General features: G+C 41.4%; 1 protein-coding gene across 4 annotated transcripts in view; it reads right to left on the bottom strand.

Annotated features, from left to right (window-relative positions):
* Positions 1 to 326: 326 nt before the first annotated feature.
* LOC148018271 (peptidyl-prolyl cis-trans isomerase ppi1-like) overlaps positions 327 to 16,904 on the bottom strand; it is a 28,324-nt gene continuing 11,746 nt past the window's right edge. For 2 of the 4 annotated variants that reach the window (XM_087662178.1, XM_087662179.1), the window contains exons 3-7: positions 4,263 to 4,345; positions 2,572 to 2,795; positions 2,181 to 2,329; positions 1,086 to 1,207; positions 331 to 1,006 (exon numbers count right to left, since the gene is read on the bottom strand). In XM_087662178.1, coding sequence (XP_087518304.1) covers positions 892 to 1,006; positions 1,086 to 1,207; positions 2,181 to 2,329; positions 2,572 to 2,795; positions 4,263 to 4,330 — 678 coding nt within the window. In that variant the 5' untranslated portion in view covers positions 4,331 to 4,345 and the 3' untranslated portion in view covers positions 331 to 891. Of the gene's footprint in view, positions 1,007 to 1,085; positions 1,208 to 2,180; positions 2,330 to 2,571; positions 2,796 to 4,262; positions 4,346 to 16,904 lie in introns of all 4 variants that reach the window. The other 2 variants (XM_087662181.1, XM_087662180.1) reach the window with 2 other exon arrangements.

Raw genomic sequence — 16,904 nt, 5'->3', positions numbered from 1 at the left:
TAAGGGGGTTTTAAGGCAAACAATCTATACTGCAAAAGCTCGTAGTAATCCAACAAAATGATCAAGATATTGAATTAAGCTCCCATGCTCCTTCTATCCACTACCCTTCCTCCAAGTAGGTCCGCTCTGTCTTCATAAGCCTCATTGCAAAAACTTGACAAGTCACTTCCTATCAACTTACCATCATACAAATGTGCTTGATTTAGACACTCCACATTTACCTTGAAGTTCTACACTCCATTTAGAGCCTTGATTTTGTTCATTGCTTACTTTTATTTGACTAAACATCTTTAGAATGTTACTAAGCTTTAACATATACGAGCAATAGTTTTGCATTACCTTTTCTCCATTAGTTGGCATACTTCGGTTTCTTTAATAAGTGAAGGTTCACAATGGATTGCCATTTTCTCTTAAAGAGTTTTTCTCTTGGCAAGACAAGTTACTATCAGATTGGCGTGAGAGAGAGAGAGAGAGAGAGAGAGAGAGAGAGAGAGAGAGAATGTGCACCCCAGCATAACAAGCTGTTTAATGTATCCGTTGAAATCCTGTGTGTAAGCTCGTTTGGGACTTTTATTAGGCACACTTAACCTTCTTGATACCTTAGCACGGCATGGGTCTGTGATTGAGATGTGTCATGTGGGATTGGGATGAGCTAATTGTACATCCAATCGAGCACTTCTGTCACTGAAATAGAATTTTACCATTCCTTCATTCGAAAATAAAGGAGTTCTCCCTTATCTAAGATCGCCCAGGAACTAATTAGAATTCATTCCATCTATATGGACATAACTGGCATTGCCAATGTCATTATCATTACCTCCACAATAAACAGGAGGCCCAACACTACTATCCTCGAAACAATGGGCAGCATGTTGAGTGTTCATTCAAGTATTACTGTATTAGGCACGTACATGTTGAAGCTTGAATAAGAGGCTTTGGTGGGATTGAGACACCATATGGTAAGTCTTGTCCCTCCCATGGATCATGTGTCACTTCAGCAACAAAACTGTGAAATCCACAAGTGAGTAAAACACTAGTGCAGCAAAGTGGGATCATAAAGCACATTGAAGCTCCTTAAAGCTTACAGTTTCAAAGGCAAAACAGGCCGATGTTTCTTCAGAGTCACATGCTGCATTTTGTCCAAAACTGGTAGTGAATGGTCACAAACTTTGCCAAATAAAGTATGTTTTCCATCTAGATGAGGGCACTGCACATCAACACCACTGAAGACTTACAACCTGAACAATTTCAGCATAAACCAAAAAGACTGAAACCCTTTAAGTTGAAACATCCATGCACAACCCTGAAGCAAAAATATCTGCATGGACACTTCAGACGGGGAATGCTGATATTAATCACATCTGAAAGCATCATCGTCAGCAGTACACAAAGAGATCTAAACTGTAACGAAATTTGGAGGAAAAGGTCAGGACATTAGACCAAATGTACATAAAGGTGCATCCAGCTAACTTGATTGCACAATCTGAAGTGTATAATCAGAAACAATCTTCAGGTATTCTGGATTTTGTTCCTTTGGATTTATGTGGGCCTATGCAGATTCCCCCTTGCATGGTTCTTTGTACTTATTGTTGGTTGATGCCTTCTCCCATACATGTTGGGACTATTTTTTGATCCAGAAGTCCAAAACCTATGAGCAGTGTAAAGAGCAGGTCTCTGAGGTGGATTGTGATGCCTATAAAGTAGGCAAAAAGAATGAAACTGGCCAACCTGATGTTAAGGCATGAAATATGGATGACTTGGCAATAGGTTTCCAGCCTAGGCCATTGATTGGCCCATCTGTGTTCTTTTCCTGAGCAAGCCCATCTTTTGTACCTTTCTGTGTGCCTCAGTTTCCCTCAGTGAGCGATCCCATCTTTTGTACTAGGTACCCCACTATTTTACCCACTTTTGGCACGTTGATACACCTACAGTGAAATCCCATCAATATGTACAAACATCACCAGTTTGTACCTCATTTGGCTTGTAGTTTATATCAAGCATCATACATACGTTGTTTTCCCTCCATCTGAGTTATACATTTCTCCCCTCCATCATTCTGAGTTGAGAGTGGAATAGGTTTTTCACTTGAGATGTTTCTGAACTCCAAAACACCCCTGCAGCTCACTTACATTTCAAGTTGTAATTTTAGTCAAAATATGAACAAGGAACCGAACACTTACAGCATTAAAAATTATGAAGAACTGGGAAGCGTTGGTGTTTCTTCCTGCATTTGCCATTGAAACCATGCCCTTTCTATCATGACTATGCCTTGCAGAAATCTCATCTGCAAAAACTGGACCATAGATAGAAAATCCACCTTTGCCTGTACCTGAGCACATTTCTCTAAATTGTCAGGTCAACAAAGTCTCAAGCCCTTACTTTCACACAAGACCTGTTTACTGGTGCTAGTATAAGTTTGATCAGAATTTTCTCCATGATTAATATTGTAATGAAAATGCTCATATTTAGAACTATGTAGTCATCTTTTATTAGTAAAGGTTTCTAGATTGTTTCCTATTCAATTTTGACATTAATCATGTATCAATAGAGACTGAAAATGGCGAATTTGACCTGTAGGATCACCAGTTTGACACATGAAACCAGGGACTATTTTCTGCTCCACAAAAAACAAGATAGAAATTGAAGATTGAAGGAAATCCACTAGTGTGCATGTGTGCATACATACATCACTGCTTTCTTTAATGTGTGTAAAGGGTTGGTTTTGAGTAGCTACATGGAAAGTTATGCCATCATAATATCCAGATTTACATAGCTCAATAAAATTCCTGCATGTTCTGCACATTGCACAATAATTTGGTAAAAGCTATTTCTTTGACTAAACAGTTACTGGGAAAAACAAGCAGCATTTAGCTAGAAAATAAGATGAGACCAAACTGCTCACACTATCAACCACAATTGATATAGAAACTAGATTTAGAACAAATATGAAATATCTAACAAAGTAACTGCCATACATGATGAACAGGACCACTAAAAATTCGACTGCACCCACAGCAAAGATCAAGAACAAGTACACAAAGCTATGATCAACTCCTTAAGAACTTGTCTACCATCCTCACTAGGGTTTGTGGCTGATTCTGATGTAGTTTGCTTGCCTTTCCCCTGAGTGTATGTAAGACTACCTTTACTGAAACCCGTGATTACCTTGATGTTTGGCAGGCTAAGGTGTAGGCATTGTGCCTCATAATTGATATTGCACTTGCTCGTGTGTTTCTTCTAAGTAGGACTTCCTTTCCTACATCTTCACAATTCAGAAGTAATATAGGATCCTCTATTGCCATGAGAATCTTACACTTTTCTAGTAAGCAAGATGGGGATCCTCTATAATGTTTGATAATGCATTTGTCGCTATAGCTTTACATATGAGTAATGCAACTAGATGCCTTCATTTTAGGGCAGTCTCAATACATATGAGTAATGCAACACTCGTATACATATGAGCAATTCATTTTAGGGCAGTTATTTGATATATGCCCAAATCGATTGCAGTTCCAACACTAAGTTGTTTTGGGTAGTTGGCTCATGCCTCTTTCTTTACTATGTCCCAATATCATGATTGGAATCGGTGGTAGTCCATAAGGACTATGCTATCCTCTTTGTTGTATGTAATGCAAGGATTTGTAAACTCCTCTACAACTAGTTTCTCAATGTGGTGTATAGGGGCATTGTTAGGAGGGTATGTTACGATTAGCCCTAGGGGTCTTGGTTTTCCAAAGGGATTGATATCTACTCTTGGAGCTATTGGTCCTTGGTTAGGTGGGGTTCGCAAACCAATTGCGGGTTAGTTCTTAGGTAGAAAGAGCTTCTATTGAGTGGTTGGACAACACAAACGGAGTTCCAATAAATATTACTCTACAGCTATAGGAGAACATGGAGTGGATGATTAATGATCCCAATAACCAAAAACCTAAAGCAGATGACATTTTAAAAAACTAATTGCATTTGGTCCCAATAATCTTGACAAGTTCTCCACACAAAGCTTTGTGTCAGCCTTCTCAAGCTGGTTGAAAGCTAAAAATGCAACTTGAGCATTGGGTAGGCAATAGTTAAAGCATTATTTTATGACCTAAAATTTGTACTTTGGACAAAGTCCTGGAATGGCAGGCAACCAAGTCCCGCAAAGTACAATGTTTTACATGTCAGCTTATTTGAACTAAGAAGAACAGATATTAGTGTGAAGTACTGTGCGTAATTCTAACTCTGAACCTGACATGCCTGTAAGTGTCAGAGGCACAACTAACCTGGGAGTGTCTTCAACAAAAAGCTCAATGTCAAGATTTCCAATGGAACAGGTCAGGGTTACAGACATTCTTTGAACGCTGATCTGAAAAATGTAAAGACTAGAATAGTCAGCAGGACTGCATAATAGCATATACCAAGATGGCTAATGAAAGCACATGAAAAATCTTAGATATACCCTTTCCTGATTCACAAAACTGAGCATTCTGTAATTTGACATGAAATAGTAGGCACATGTTTTTTTTTTTGGGGGGGGTGGAAGGGGGTGCGGTGAAATGCTACACCGACATCTACAAAAAGGCCAAAAATGACCTATAAGACCAAAAGTTACCCCACACAATAGCAAATCATATTTTTGCATTTTTTGGCTAGCAATGGCTGTTTCATGTAACTATGTGCAGGCTCCTTTATCTCTATTCTGTCTCAGTAGCCCATATTGGTGCACCATAAAGTAATGTGGGAGTAACTATGTCCTCAGCTCTTGAGCCTATGTACCTGTGAGCAATGCCCCTAGTGCCACATAGTCTGGCCTTAGCTACCCATACATGGGAAATCCAGGACACACACAATGGAGAGAGAGAGAGAGAGAGAGAGAGAGAGAGAGAGAGAGAGAGAGAGAGAGAATCTAAGATCAGGACAATGTCCTTCATATACAGAAGGTGCAACATTGCCATTTTCGTACCTATGCCACCTCATTATGTCAATGTTATCCATATACAGAAGGTGTAATGTCATCCATAGGATCAGGACAATGTCATCCATATACAGAAGGTGCAATATTGCCATTTTCATACCTAGGCCTCCTCATAATGCCAAAAAGAGAAGAAGGCAAAGGATACTCTTGCTTCACCAGATGGTGAGAGTATGCCTCATATCATCTCATCTACTACCTTCTGTCTAAGTGCAGCGAATGCAGAAGTGTATGGATAAGGCTGAAAGACAATGAACACAAGAGAAAGGGAGTGAGAAAAGAGACAAAAAAATGGAAAAATCTGCAGTCAATAAATGCTGAAAGGAAGAGGGCAGATGTACAAGGGCTGTTGGTGTATCTCCTCAACCCTGATCTCTCTCAGAAAAACCTGAAAACAGAAGAGAGGAAGGCAGGCTGAAGTGGTGCCATAAATAGCACCAAAGAATGCATAAAATATGGCAGGTCGGCCGGCCAAATCTGGCCAACTGCTGCCAGATTTTGCCCACCTGCCAAATCTCGCCCAAATCTCACTAAACTGGCTGCCATAAATGCTGCAATAAATGTGATCTGCCCAGCCTGCCCACATCGCGCTCAACTGCCCACTGAAACTGCCCAAACACTAGCGATTGCTAAAAAGAATACCCAAATTACTAACACAGAATGCATAAGTCCCTCCAAGAGAACTAACTGCACCAATTGTATCCTGAGAAATGCCAGTCCAAGGGATGACTAATCTCTAACACCCCCTCTCAAATCCTAGATGCGGCATAAGGCTCAAGGACCTGGAGAACTGTCGGAGAACAACTTATGGAAACACCTTCATAAATAGATCTGCTAGATTATCCTCTGTCTTGCAATAAACCACATCAATAGTCTCATCCAAGATCTTCTCGCAAATGAAATGGTGCTAAATCTCATTGTGCTTTAACATAGTATGAAACACTAGGTTCCCTACCAAAGCAATGCAACTCTCACTGTTGCAATTAAGGGCCGTAGGACCTGGGCAGCCAAGCTCTCCTAGCAACCTCCAAAGCCACACCACTCTATACCCCACCTCTGTGGAAGAAACGGCAACTATGGGAAGCATTTGCCACCGAAGAATCTGCATGGGGCCATAGCCTTCCAATTCAAATCCATAGAAGTAGAAATGGCCTTACATCCCTCCATCTCAAAGTGACCAAAAGCTTGTGCACATACCACTGCTGGAAGATAAAAATCCCCCTCATAGTCTGGTAAATCTCATGGTCTAAAAGGAAATGGAGAAGGCCCATATCCATCACCTCAAACACCTAGTGTAGTGCCTCCTCCGTCTCCTTGACCTTTTGGGCATGGTCACCTATCAAAATAAGATCATCCATATAAAGCATGAACAACACATGCCCTCCAGTTGAGGTGTGGATATACAACTAGGGATCGGAAGAGGAATGCTGATATCCCAACTTCCCTTGGAGGAACGAGTCTATCTTCTCGTTCCAAGCATGCGAAGCTTGTTTGAGGCCATTAAGAACCTTTTTCAACCTATACACCTGTCCATCTGATGAGGAAAAAACTAGAAGGCTACTCAACATAGATCTCATCCTTCAAATCACCATTAAGGACGATAGACTTCACATCAAGTTGATAAACCAGTCATCTCCTATGGCTGCCTAAGGCAAGAACGACTCTAATGGTGGCTATCCAAGTTGTAGGTGCGAAGGTATCATGGAAATCCAACCCTGGCCATTGTGCAAAGCCCTTTGCCACAAGCCGCGCCTTGTGCTTATCCAAAGTACATCACTGTGATATTTGGTCTTAAAGACCCATTTAACACCAATCACCTTCCTATGAAGGAGCCTAGGAATATATCTCGAGTGCCATTCCGCTCAATAGAATCCAACTCCTACTCCATAGCCTTCTTCCAATGTTGACTGCAAAGCCTGTGAAGAAGAGTGTGGAGGCACTGCTAGGGTTTGCACTAAGGAAACACAGAGTGCACAACCACCACAACACAAAGCAAAACTCAAATCCTAAACACAAAACTCAAAAACTCAAACACAAACAGAAGAAGGGATAAAATAAACACAACTCTGAAGTGAATGAATGTTGTAAATGAATGTAAGAGTGTACAATGTGCCCAAGGGCAAAGCAGTGTGTCGGAGAGTAATGTTCACCGAAGACGGATCCTAAGTGTTGTGACCACCAGTAAAGTGATGGATTGAGAGAAACACCAAACATTGATCACTAGAGTGTGAGGAGACTGAGGTCTACCAAGACTACAGAGGCAATGATTGCCTTACCAAGAGAGTCCAAGTAGTCACCCCAGAGAGAACAGGGCATCGGACAAAGGGTGCTCGTCAGCCGCTGCCCAGTGGCCTACCAAGCCCTACAAAGGTGGATTAAATTACAATGAACTTTTTTTTTTTTTAAAGTAAGAGATGTTTGTAGTCGATTAAGGAGAAGACGAGAGAATGAGAAGGGATGGTTAGATCCAACCCATCACAAAACAAAAGTTACCCATCCACTCAAGGATGTCAATGACTAGGAAATGGTGATGAAGTAATGGTGGTGTGGTGGATAAACCACCGGTGAAAACAACTTAGGATCCATCTAGTGGTGCTCTGCACAATGAGTATGCTACATGCTATGAAATACTATTACAACAAGTGCCACTTGGACAATGTCCCTCGTGGGGGAATTGTTCACTTGCCCAAGTGCCCTAGTACAAAGACAATGAAATCATACAATGCAAAGGGTGAAGGTACAACAGGGAGGAAGGCCGATGTCAAAGACAAGTGCTGAAACCTGTAGAATACCAAGAAGGGTAGGAACCCCTCTAAACCTAGAATGGCAACACCAAAGGAGGAAGAGGAGCCAAATATCGATCTTCATGTGATACTGAGAACCATGATGAAAAGAAGCATCCCGATTGGAAGAGCAAGGTAAAAGTCACCGCCATAATAGCATCGAGAGAGATGCTGTAGGATCCACCTTGAGAGGGGAAGCCTCCATGCTAGTAGAATAACAAAGCTCCGAGGAAGATGAAACTATGAATAGAGTGGTGCGCATCCCATGTCTCCAACCCAGGTAGGACGAGACAAACCTGTATATTAGCCTTGCACTGAGAACAAAGTCTACAAAAAAGAGTAAGATCTACAATCACAGAGGTTAGTAGTGGGATGCTCTAAAAAGAAAAACTAAACTAAAATGAAAAATGAACTAAATGAACAAGTACAATAATGCAAATCTATATGTGTGTAATTGCAACGGAAGACTTAAAAATGGAAGGCTAAGTGTGTGGCCACCATTACATATGGCCAGGTGGGAAAGAAGACCTAGAAGGTGCAATGGTGTTTCTACGAATGGATGCATAAAGTGCAATCGGATCAATGCTAGCAGACCAATCAGCCAACCCCTCAGAAGTAGAGTAGGATAGCCATTGAGGTTATCCGCGTGCCACATGTCCAACAACCGTGGGGGACTCAAGGAGTAGATGGGGCAACAACGGGAGACAGCTCCACTAGACTGTGTAGTCGTAGTAGCCTCTTGTGGTTTTCTAAGAGGAAGACCTTCGGCCTTGGTACAACACTCCTCATACACATGGCCCGACCTCTGACAGTGTGTGCAAAACCTATTTTTCCTATGATTTTGCTACCAAAGGGGTCGTGTTTATTTGTTTCCATCAGAGTAAGTGGCGTCACCCTTGTTTTATCTTGCCTTCACATCTTGCGAGTTCTGCCACTGTTGGTTCCCCCCCCGAAGAAGAGATAACCAACCCTCGCCCCTCTCAATAGATGTGAGTAGAGGACTTCTTGTGGATTTCATCATGCAACCTCGCATAACAAAAGAACTAGCATTCAAACTCGTAGAAGGTTAGCAATCTAGGTAGTGAGATAATGTGCTGGATAAAATGGAAGTATCTGTCGGACAACTTGTTCAAAAAGAACGCAACCTGATTGTCGACCAACTTCAAAGAGCCAATAGTGGCAAACTCGGCTAGTAACCACAGATATTCGGCCAACTTGACTTTCAAATCATCCCCTTCCTTAATGGAAAACTCTTGAAGCTCAAAATCGATGTTTATACACTGAGTACGATCTCAAGCCTCATAGCAATTGATGAGATGACTCCAACATTCTAATGCAAGAGGAAAGTGCTATAACTGAGAATGAAACTCAGAAAGCAAACCCTGCATCAGCTCAACATTGGTTATGCCATTGCGAGCTTTCCATAGACAGATGTAATCAGGGTGGGCTAGGTGAGAATCAGGCATAGGCTCAAGACCCACAACAAGGTTCCAAAGACCCTGCGACTCAAGCACTTGCTGCATATACTTCAACCAAGTGGTAAAATTCAACCGATTGAAACAAGTCTTGTCCGTGAATGCTCGGATAAGGTATAGAGGGTGGATACTGTGGTGGAAAGGAGTACACTTGGGAATGGATCCCATAGTGCCCACCAAGCATTCGAATGTGCATGGGATAACTAGGCATGGGCATTGTTGCCGCATGAGAGCCCCATGGTGGAGGGATAGGGACACGTGGAGCAGAGCATGGAAATCCCTACATAGGAGTGACCCATGGAAAGTGTGACAATGTACCATAAGCAGAGGATGAAAATCCCTACATAATCTCAGAGATCATGGTGTGCGTGTAGCTAGGGATAGTGAGGGAATACCCATCACAACTATCCCAAGTGGAAAAGATATGCCTACATGACAAAAGGTACAGAGAACTACGTTAGAGGGTGGCATTCCCTGTAATGAAGTCCCATAGTGCAGAATGGCTTGTAGAAAAGGATAGGTGACAATGTCAAGAGGTGGAATGCCCCCTAATGAGGCATCATGATGTGAATATGGAATAGAAAATGAGAATGTGCTAGAAGCAAAGAGAGAAGGTCCAACTCCTTGTGTGGTAGAGGCAAATGTGGAATGCAAGCCAAGGTTTTGAAATGCATGTGATATGGCTTCAAGACAACAGGGTGGGATGGGAGACAGAGAAGAATAGTAATTGACTTGCTCAAATGAAACAAAAGATGTAGGTACACCTAATAATGAATGTTTGCTTCTTGAGCCCCTCTATTGAGATTTTTATACATTTGACCATCTGGACCCTATACACCAAAAACAAAACAAGAGAGGGTTTTGATTCAAGCAACTCAAAAGGGTTATACGACGCGGCCTAGCAAAGATGATAAAGATAGATCGCCAATCGTCTCAAATGTCATATTGCCTCCATGATCAAAAAGATCGTCAACCTCACCAACTAGTCCGAAAGGAGTAGCAAAACTGGAAAAAGAAATGTCTTATGGTCCATACTTCTTGCCTAGATACTCCTCAAACTCCTCTGTGAGGTTAATGAGATTTGGAATATCTAGCATAGGTGTAAACATAGAGGGTAATGGTGAGGGTGAATATTGAGTCTCGTCTTCTTCGTTGAGTCCATAATGCCTCCTCACAGTCTCCAATGATGGAGAAGCCTGATAAGACATCATGGGGTCACCAGAAGGTGTCTGTGACATTATGATTTGGTTACAAGTCATATTGTGTGCCTCATGCAAAGACTAGCACTCCACAATATCCGCAAGACATTCTTTATAAGAGCACCAGCTCTGATACCATGTGAAGAAGACTGTGAAGGCACCGCTAGGGATTGCACTAAGGAAACACAGAGTGTACAACCACGACAGAAGCACAATGAGACAAACATAAACACAAAAAGCAAAACTAAAACCCTAAATGCAAAACTCAAAACTCAAACACAAACAAAAGAAGGGATAGAAAAAACACAACTCTGAAGTGAATGAATGCAAGAGTGCAGTGTGTGTATCGAAGAGTGACATCCATCGGAGACGGATCTTAAGTGCTGTGACCACTAGTCAAACTAATAGAGTAAGAGAAACACCAAACGTTGATCATCATAGTGTGAGAAGACTGAGGCGACTGAAGAGAATGATACCTAATTATGTGGGCGAAGCAACAAAACGTAGCAATAGAATGCCGCAATAGAACGCCGTAGTAAAACACAATAGTTAAATGCGGCAATAGAACACTGCAGTAAAATGCCACATTAGAGGAGCAAACGAGTTGATGGTAGCAATCACGAAGGCTAGACCGCCACATGGTGGGAGACTGAAGTGGCTGAGATTTGTACACAAGGGTGAGAAACCTGCACGGAAGAGATTGGACTGAATGGGGGCAGTCTGTCTATTTATAGATGAGGATGGGCCCTCCCAAATTAGGGTTTCATTGAACCCTCTCGAGCCGCTCCTCATTTTAGGATTTTCATTAAATTAAGCTTGTTTTGGGGCTATTTAAATGGCTAATCAGCATGGAATGCATTTCTTAGCTCAACAAAGTCTCCTTCGTGAAGATGGGCTCCCTATCCTACATGGCACGGGACACCAAACACTAGTTAGTACAAACAAACTCGCTATAGTGTACCTGGTTTCTCCGAGAATACCGTAGACCATTCTATTGGGATGAGTGCGCAATGAAAATATGAGTCAGAAATGAAGCAGAAGCAGTGTCGAGTGTGAGAGTGAGAGAATCCCAAGGTGAGTGTACCAGCTTGTCCCCGTACACAAAGAATAAAATGTATTTATATGTAGGGTATAAATAAGGTTGTATTCACATCCGTATAAGTAAGTTTATACACACGGAGATTAAGGAACTTTACACTCGTAGGGACTTTACATCCAACAACCTCCCACTTAAAGGCTTGAAGTGGTACCTTTAAGCTAGCCAACTCCCACTAATCGGATGCAATGTCCATGTTGAGCCTTTACAAGACTCTTAGTGAGAACATCTGTAGAGTTATCTTGGATTTTGACCTTAGTCAGTGTGACAAGACCATCATCCAAGACCTATCGAATGAAGTAGTACCGAACATCTATGTGTTTGGTACGTGCATGAAACATGGCATTCTTAGACAGACATACAACTCTCTAGCTATCATAACCAAGCACTAGAGTACATGAAGAGAGGCCAAAATTTTTAACCAAACAGCCAAACCAAATAGCTTCCTTAGAAGCTTTTGTGGCTGAAATATATTTGGCCTTTGTAGTACTCAATGCCACAATTTTTTGCAACCTTACACACCAAGAAATAGTCCCACCAACCAAAGAAAAGCCATACCCACTGGCAGATTTTCTAGTGTCAAGATCGCCTACCACGTTTGAATCACAAAATCCCTACAACTCTAGTATACCCTTTCCATAGCATATACACTTTTGTTGTGCACCTTTTAATATCTGAAGATACATTTCACTACTTCCCAATGTGGTTTGCCAGGGTTAGACAAAAATTTACTAACAACTCCCATTATATGAGTAATGTTAGGGTGAGTTGCAACCATGGCATATATCAAAGAATCACAAGCTGGTGCATAAGGTATACCCTTCATAGCACTAGCAGCTACATCACCTTTGGGCAATCAGCTTTGCTAAGTATTGTATGTGGCAGTAAAGGCACACCAAGCAGCCTAGCATCAACCATATTAAACCTGTCAAGTACTTTGCTAATATACTTGTCCTGTGAGAGAAACAACAACTGCTGCCCTTTATCTCTTTTAATGCGCATGCCCAAAATGTGTTCAACTGCCCTCAAATCTTTCATTGAGAAGGCTGAACTCAGCTGACTTCTAAGAGTATTCAAAGTACTATTATGCTTTCCTGCAATCAGCATATCATCCACATATGAGACCAGCACAATAAGGCTTCCATCATCAGCCTTTTTAGTGTATAAGCAGTGATTTGCATGACTGCGTTTAGATCCATGGCTGAGCATGAAGGTATCAAACCTTTCATATGACTGTCTAGGGGCTTGTTTCAGCCCATATAAGCTGCGTTTCAGCTTACGAACCAAATGCTCTTTCCCTGGAATAGCAAAACCTTGGAGTTGTTTCATGTACAGCTCTTTATCCAGGTCACCATGAAGAAAAGCAATCTTCACATCCATCTGATCCAACTCAAAATCCAAGGATGCAATGAGATCAAACAAAACACGGAGTGTAGTCATCTTCATTACTGGTGAAAAAACCTATTGGACGTCTATGCTTTCTTTCTGTGTATAGCCCTTAGCAACGAAACATGCCTTGTACTTGGGCTTCCCATCAATGTATTTCACTTGTTCCCATCAATGTATTTCACTTGTAGACCCATTTGTTAGGGATAGCTTTCCTATCCTTGGGCAAAGGTACAAGCTCCCATGTGTTATTTGCATACAGAGACTTGATCTCTTCTTGCATAGCAAGCTCCCACTTTCTCTTGTTTTCACATGACTATGCCTCTCTAAATGTCAGAGGCTCACTTTCATTAGTCAATAAAATGCAATTTAAAGATGGTTGAAACCTTTGTGGCTGCCTTTTGACACGCGTAGACATTCTTACCCAATGATCTATATTAGTAGGCAATGGGCCTACATCCTCATGTATGTGCACACTATCACCTGGTTGCTGATTTTCAAATTTTCTTGCTGTTGTAACTTGTTTTCAGCATATTCTTATTGCTGTCCTGTTCCATCCTATGCATCTATTTGCTGTCCATTATCTTCTAGCTATAGCACAATACGTTGCTGCTCATTTTCAGTATCAAAAGGAACAGAATCTTCAGTTAATGGTTGCTAAATGGCTGGCTGTTCATGCTGAAATTTGACCTTCTTTTTGTCAAGGTCACCCCATGTAGCATTTTTCAGCAACTTTGCCTCATTAAATACTATGTCTCGGCTGTGTACTATCTTCATGTCTTGAGGAAGTCAAACTCTATAACCCATCTCTCCCTCATCTCCATATCCCATGAAGATGCCCTTAATGGATTTCATGTCTAGTCTAGTCCTCTGATTTACAGGAACATGCACAAAGGCATCACTACCAAAGACACGCCAATGGTCATACCAAGTAGGTTTGCAAGACCAAATCTCTTCAAGAATGCCATTTTCCAATGCACGATTGGGAGAGCGATTGCATACATGAACTACAATTTTAAGAGGCTCTCCCCAGAACTAATGCGGAAGATTAGCTATGGACAACATGCATCTAACTCTCTCACAAAGTGTGTGATTATATCTTTCAGCCGCGCCATTTGATGCAGAATTGTAAGGGGTTGTCAACTCCCTCTTAATGCCATGCATCTCACAAAACTTTTTGAACTCATTAGAGACATACTCGCCCCCATTATCCATTCTTATAGCTTTTAACTTAAGCCCTTTCTGTGTGGTAACAAAAGCATGAAACTTTTTAAAAGCATCCAACACTTCCTTTTTGCTCTTTAATATATACACCCATGACTTTCTACTGAAATCATCAATAAAAGTGACAAAGTACGTGCACCCCCATGTGAATTAACAGGCATAGTGCACACATTAGAATGTACTAAGTCAAGAGCATTGGACTTCTTAACGGCACCAGAGTAATAAGGAGACTTCACATGTTTTCCATATATGCAATCATTACAAAAGTCGAGACCAAAGCCTTTTACATCAAATCTCCCTAAAGAGAAAAGAAACTGAAGACCTTTTTGGCTCATATAGCCGTCTTTTGTGCCAAAGTTCTATATGTGAATGAACTTCAGCCATAACTAAGAATTTGCCAGATAATGCTTTACAATGCAAATAGTACAAAGTCCCCTTTTTGCTATCCTTAACAATCAGCATAGAGCCCTTGTGGACCTTCCAAGATCCACCACCAAAGGTAGTAAAATATCCTCTTGCATCAAGCTGCCTAGCTGACAATAGACTTTTCTTTATGCCAGGTACATATCTGACATCCTGTAAAATCAGCTCTTGGCCGTTTTCAAGGGCCAAGTGAATGATACCTACACCCTCTATCTCACATGCATAGTTGTTGCCCAAGTAAACCTTGCTTAGGCAACCTACAATGTATTTTGAAAAAGACTTCAAAGAGGGAGTAACATGAAAAGAGGCACCATTGTCCATTGTCCATGATTGGTGTTGAAAGATAAGCATAGGAACTCTCCTTACACTGGAGAGGATAAGGGTAGCTAGGTGTAAATGGACTAGAGGACAGGGGAAACACTAACCCTAACTCCTCCAGAGGCTATATAAACAACCTAAAGTACACACTCAATGTGAGGAGAGTGTACTAGTTGTATCTTGAACAACTGACTAAACAAGATCTTGTTCTTGTACTTGAGCTCTCTCCCTCCCTCTTGTGCACACTCTCATGCTTCCAACTCCGATTTGCAATATGGTATCAGAGCCATCTCTAATCCTTCAACTTCCCTCAGCCTCTTTACACATCTAAGTGCACAAGAAGAACTCTTGTCATCTCAGTTACCTTCCTTTCCACCATAGCTAGCTAGACCCCCTAACCTTGGAGGAGTTGGTGTGTGCAATAGAAGCAGTATTAGCTCTTGATTTCTTCTGAAGACTTCATCCTCAGCTTAGGGTGCTTCAGGATGGCACATCAATCCCTGACATTGGACGACGTGGTGGGCAGCATTGCAGCAAATGCAGAAAACGGCGCAGTTCTGACAGCGTGGCAGTTTGTACAGCAACATGGCCTGTAGTAGGCGTAATAATGGCGACCACCATGGGGCTTTGATAGCCCCCCAAGTGGGCTATCTCCACCCAAGAGGGTTCTCAGAAATTCTTCCTCGGCTGTTCCCACATAGTCAAACCCTAACTGTGGTTTCATGGCAGCCATAGCCACAAGCTTGAAAGCTTGACCTTTTGGCTTTTTTCATCTTCTGCTATCACTAACAGTGATTTTAATCACTGAGTCATCTCTTCCAAAGTCAATTACTGATCTAGGAACTTTATTTCAGAGGTTCTTTTACTTGAAAGGGCATCACCAAGCTCATCAAGACCAACATCTACCATCTCTAGCAACATAAACTAGAGATGAGTGCTTGTAAGCACTAAGGCACATTGCTCAACCATTATTGCTAATGGTACATACACAATCTAAGTTTTTTCATCAAAAAATTAAAACAATTAAGTGCTCCACTTCATTTTGTAAGGCTATGTGTACAACTATAAACACATAGACCATCCTATCCTAAACTTGTATTGCATATCATGTGTGGTTTTTTCAAGTACCCTGGTCAATGAAATCAGAGGGATGAGTGTCATTGTACTCTCCTCGGAGTCATTAGCAACAAGCATTGAAATCATAGACTGTCCTTGTCCAATACAAGGTTCATCTACTAAACCATACCACAAGGAGGAGCCTGACGTCCAGTCTAGGTTCACATCATTGAAGCCTAAAAAGACCATTAAACCTCAAAAGAAGATTGCACATAAGAAATAACCACCAAAGTCATATTTTGAAATATTACATATGTATGATTTTCAGCCTTTCTCCTCATTACAACTTCAAAATCAATTGTTTGTAAGGGTGTCCTTGATTTGCTTCCGCATTCATTGGCAAGTTTGTAAGGGACTAGGCACTGCCCTTGTCCTAGCAAGTGGTAAGACCTTCCCAATGGCCACAACATATGTTGATATCCGTCCTCAAATTCGAAAATTTAATGAAAAATATTTCCATCCTCAGCAAGTCTTAGTCAAATACAAAATGATGGAAAGAGGATACTGGCCCTTCATAAAAGGGACCAAAGTAATTGACCCATCCAATCCCCTTGGTGTAGAAGATGATGAGCGGGCTCAAGCCATCATCATGCTTCATTTAGATGAATCATTAATTCATCACATTGACCAACTCTCAACTGCAAAAGAAAAGTGGAATGAGCTTGAAAGGCTCTACGGTGCTACAGGGAAGAACTCCAAGATATTTCTCAAGATTGAGTTTTTTAGCTTGGAATACAAACAGGGAGAAGATCTAAGCAAAGTTCATTTCACATATAAAGGGGCTTATGGCATAGCTTGCCTCCATTCAAGCACTCATCCATGATGAATATGCCATTGCCATCCTGCTAAAGTTTGTGAAGAAGGTCTTTCCGACTCTTGTGACAACCCTAACTAATATCCCGAACCCAACTTTAGCAAGTACCATTCAGTCAT

Source organism: Lygodium microphyllum, chromosome 21 (genome assembly GCF_053477565.2).
Source record: "Lygodium microphyllum isolate KBCC chromosome 21, Lygodium_microphyllum_v1.1.10, whole genome shotgun sequence".
NCBI classification, from domain to species: Eukaryota; Viridiplantae; Streptophyta; class Polypodiopsida; order Schizaeales; family Lygodiaceae; genus Lygodium; species Lygodium microphyllum.
The sequence above is the reverse complement of the archived record's forward strand: the minus strand, read 5'-3'. Positions and strand labels throughout refer to the sequence as shown.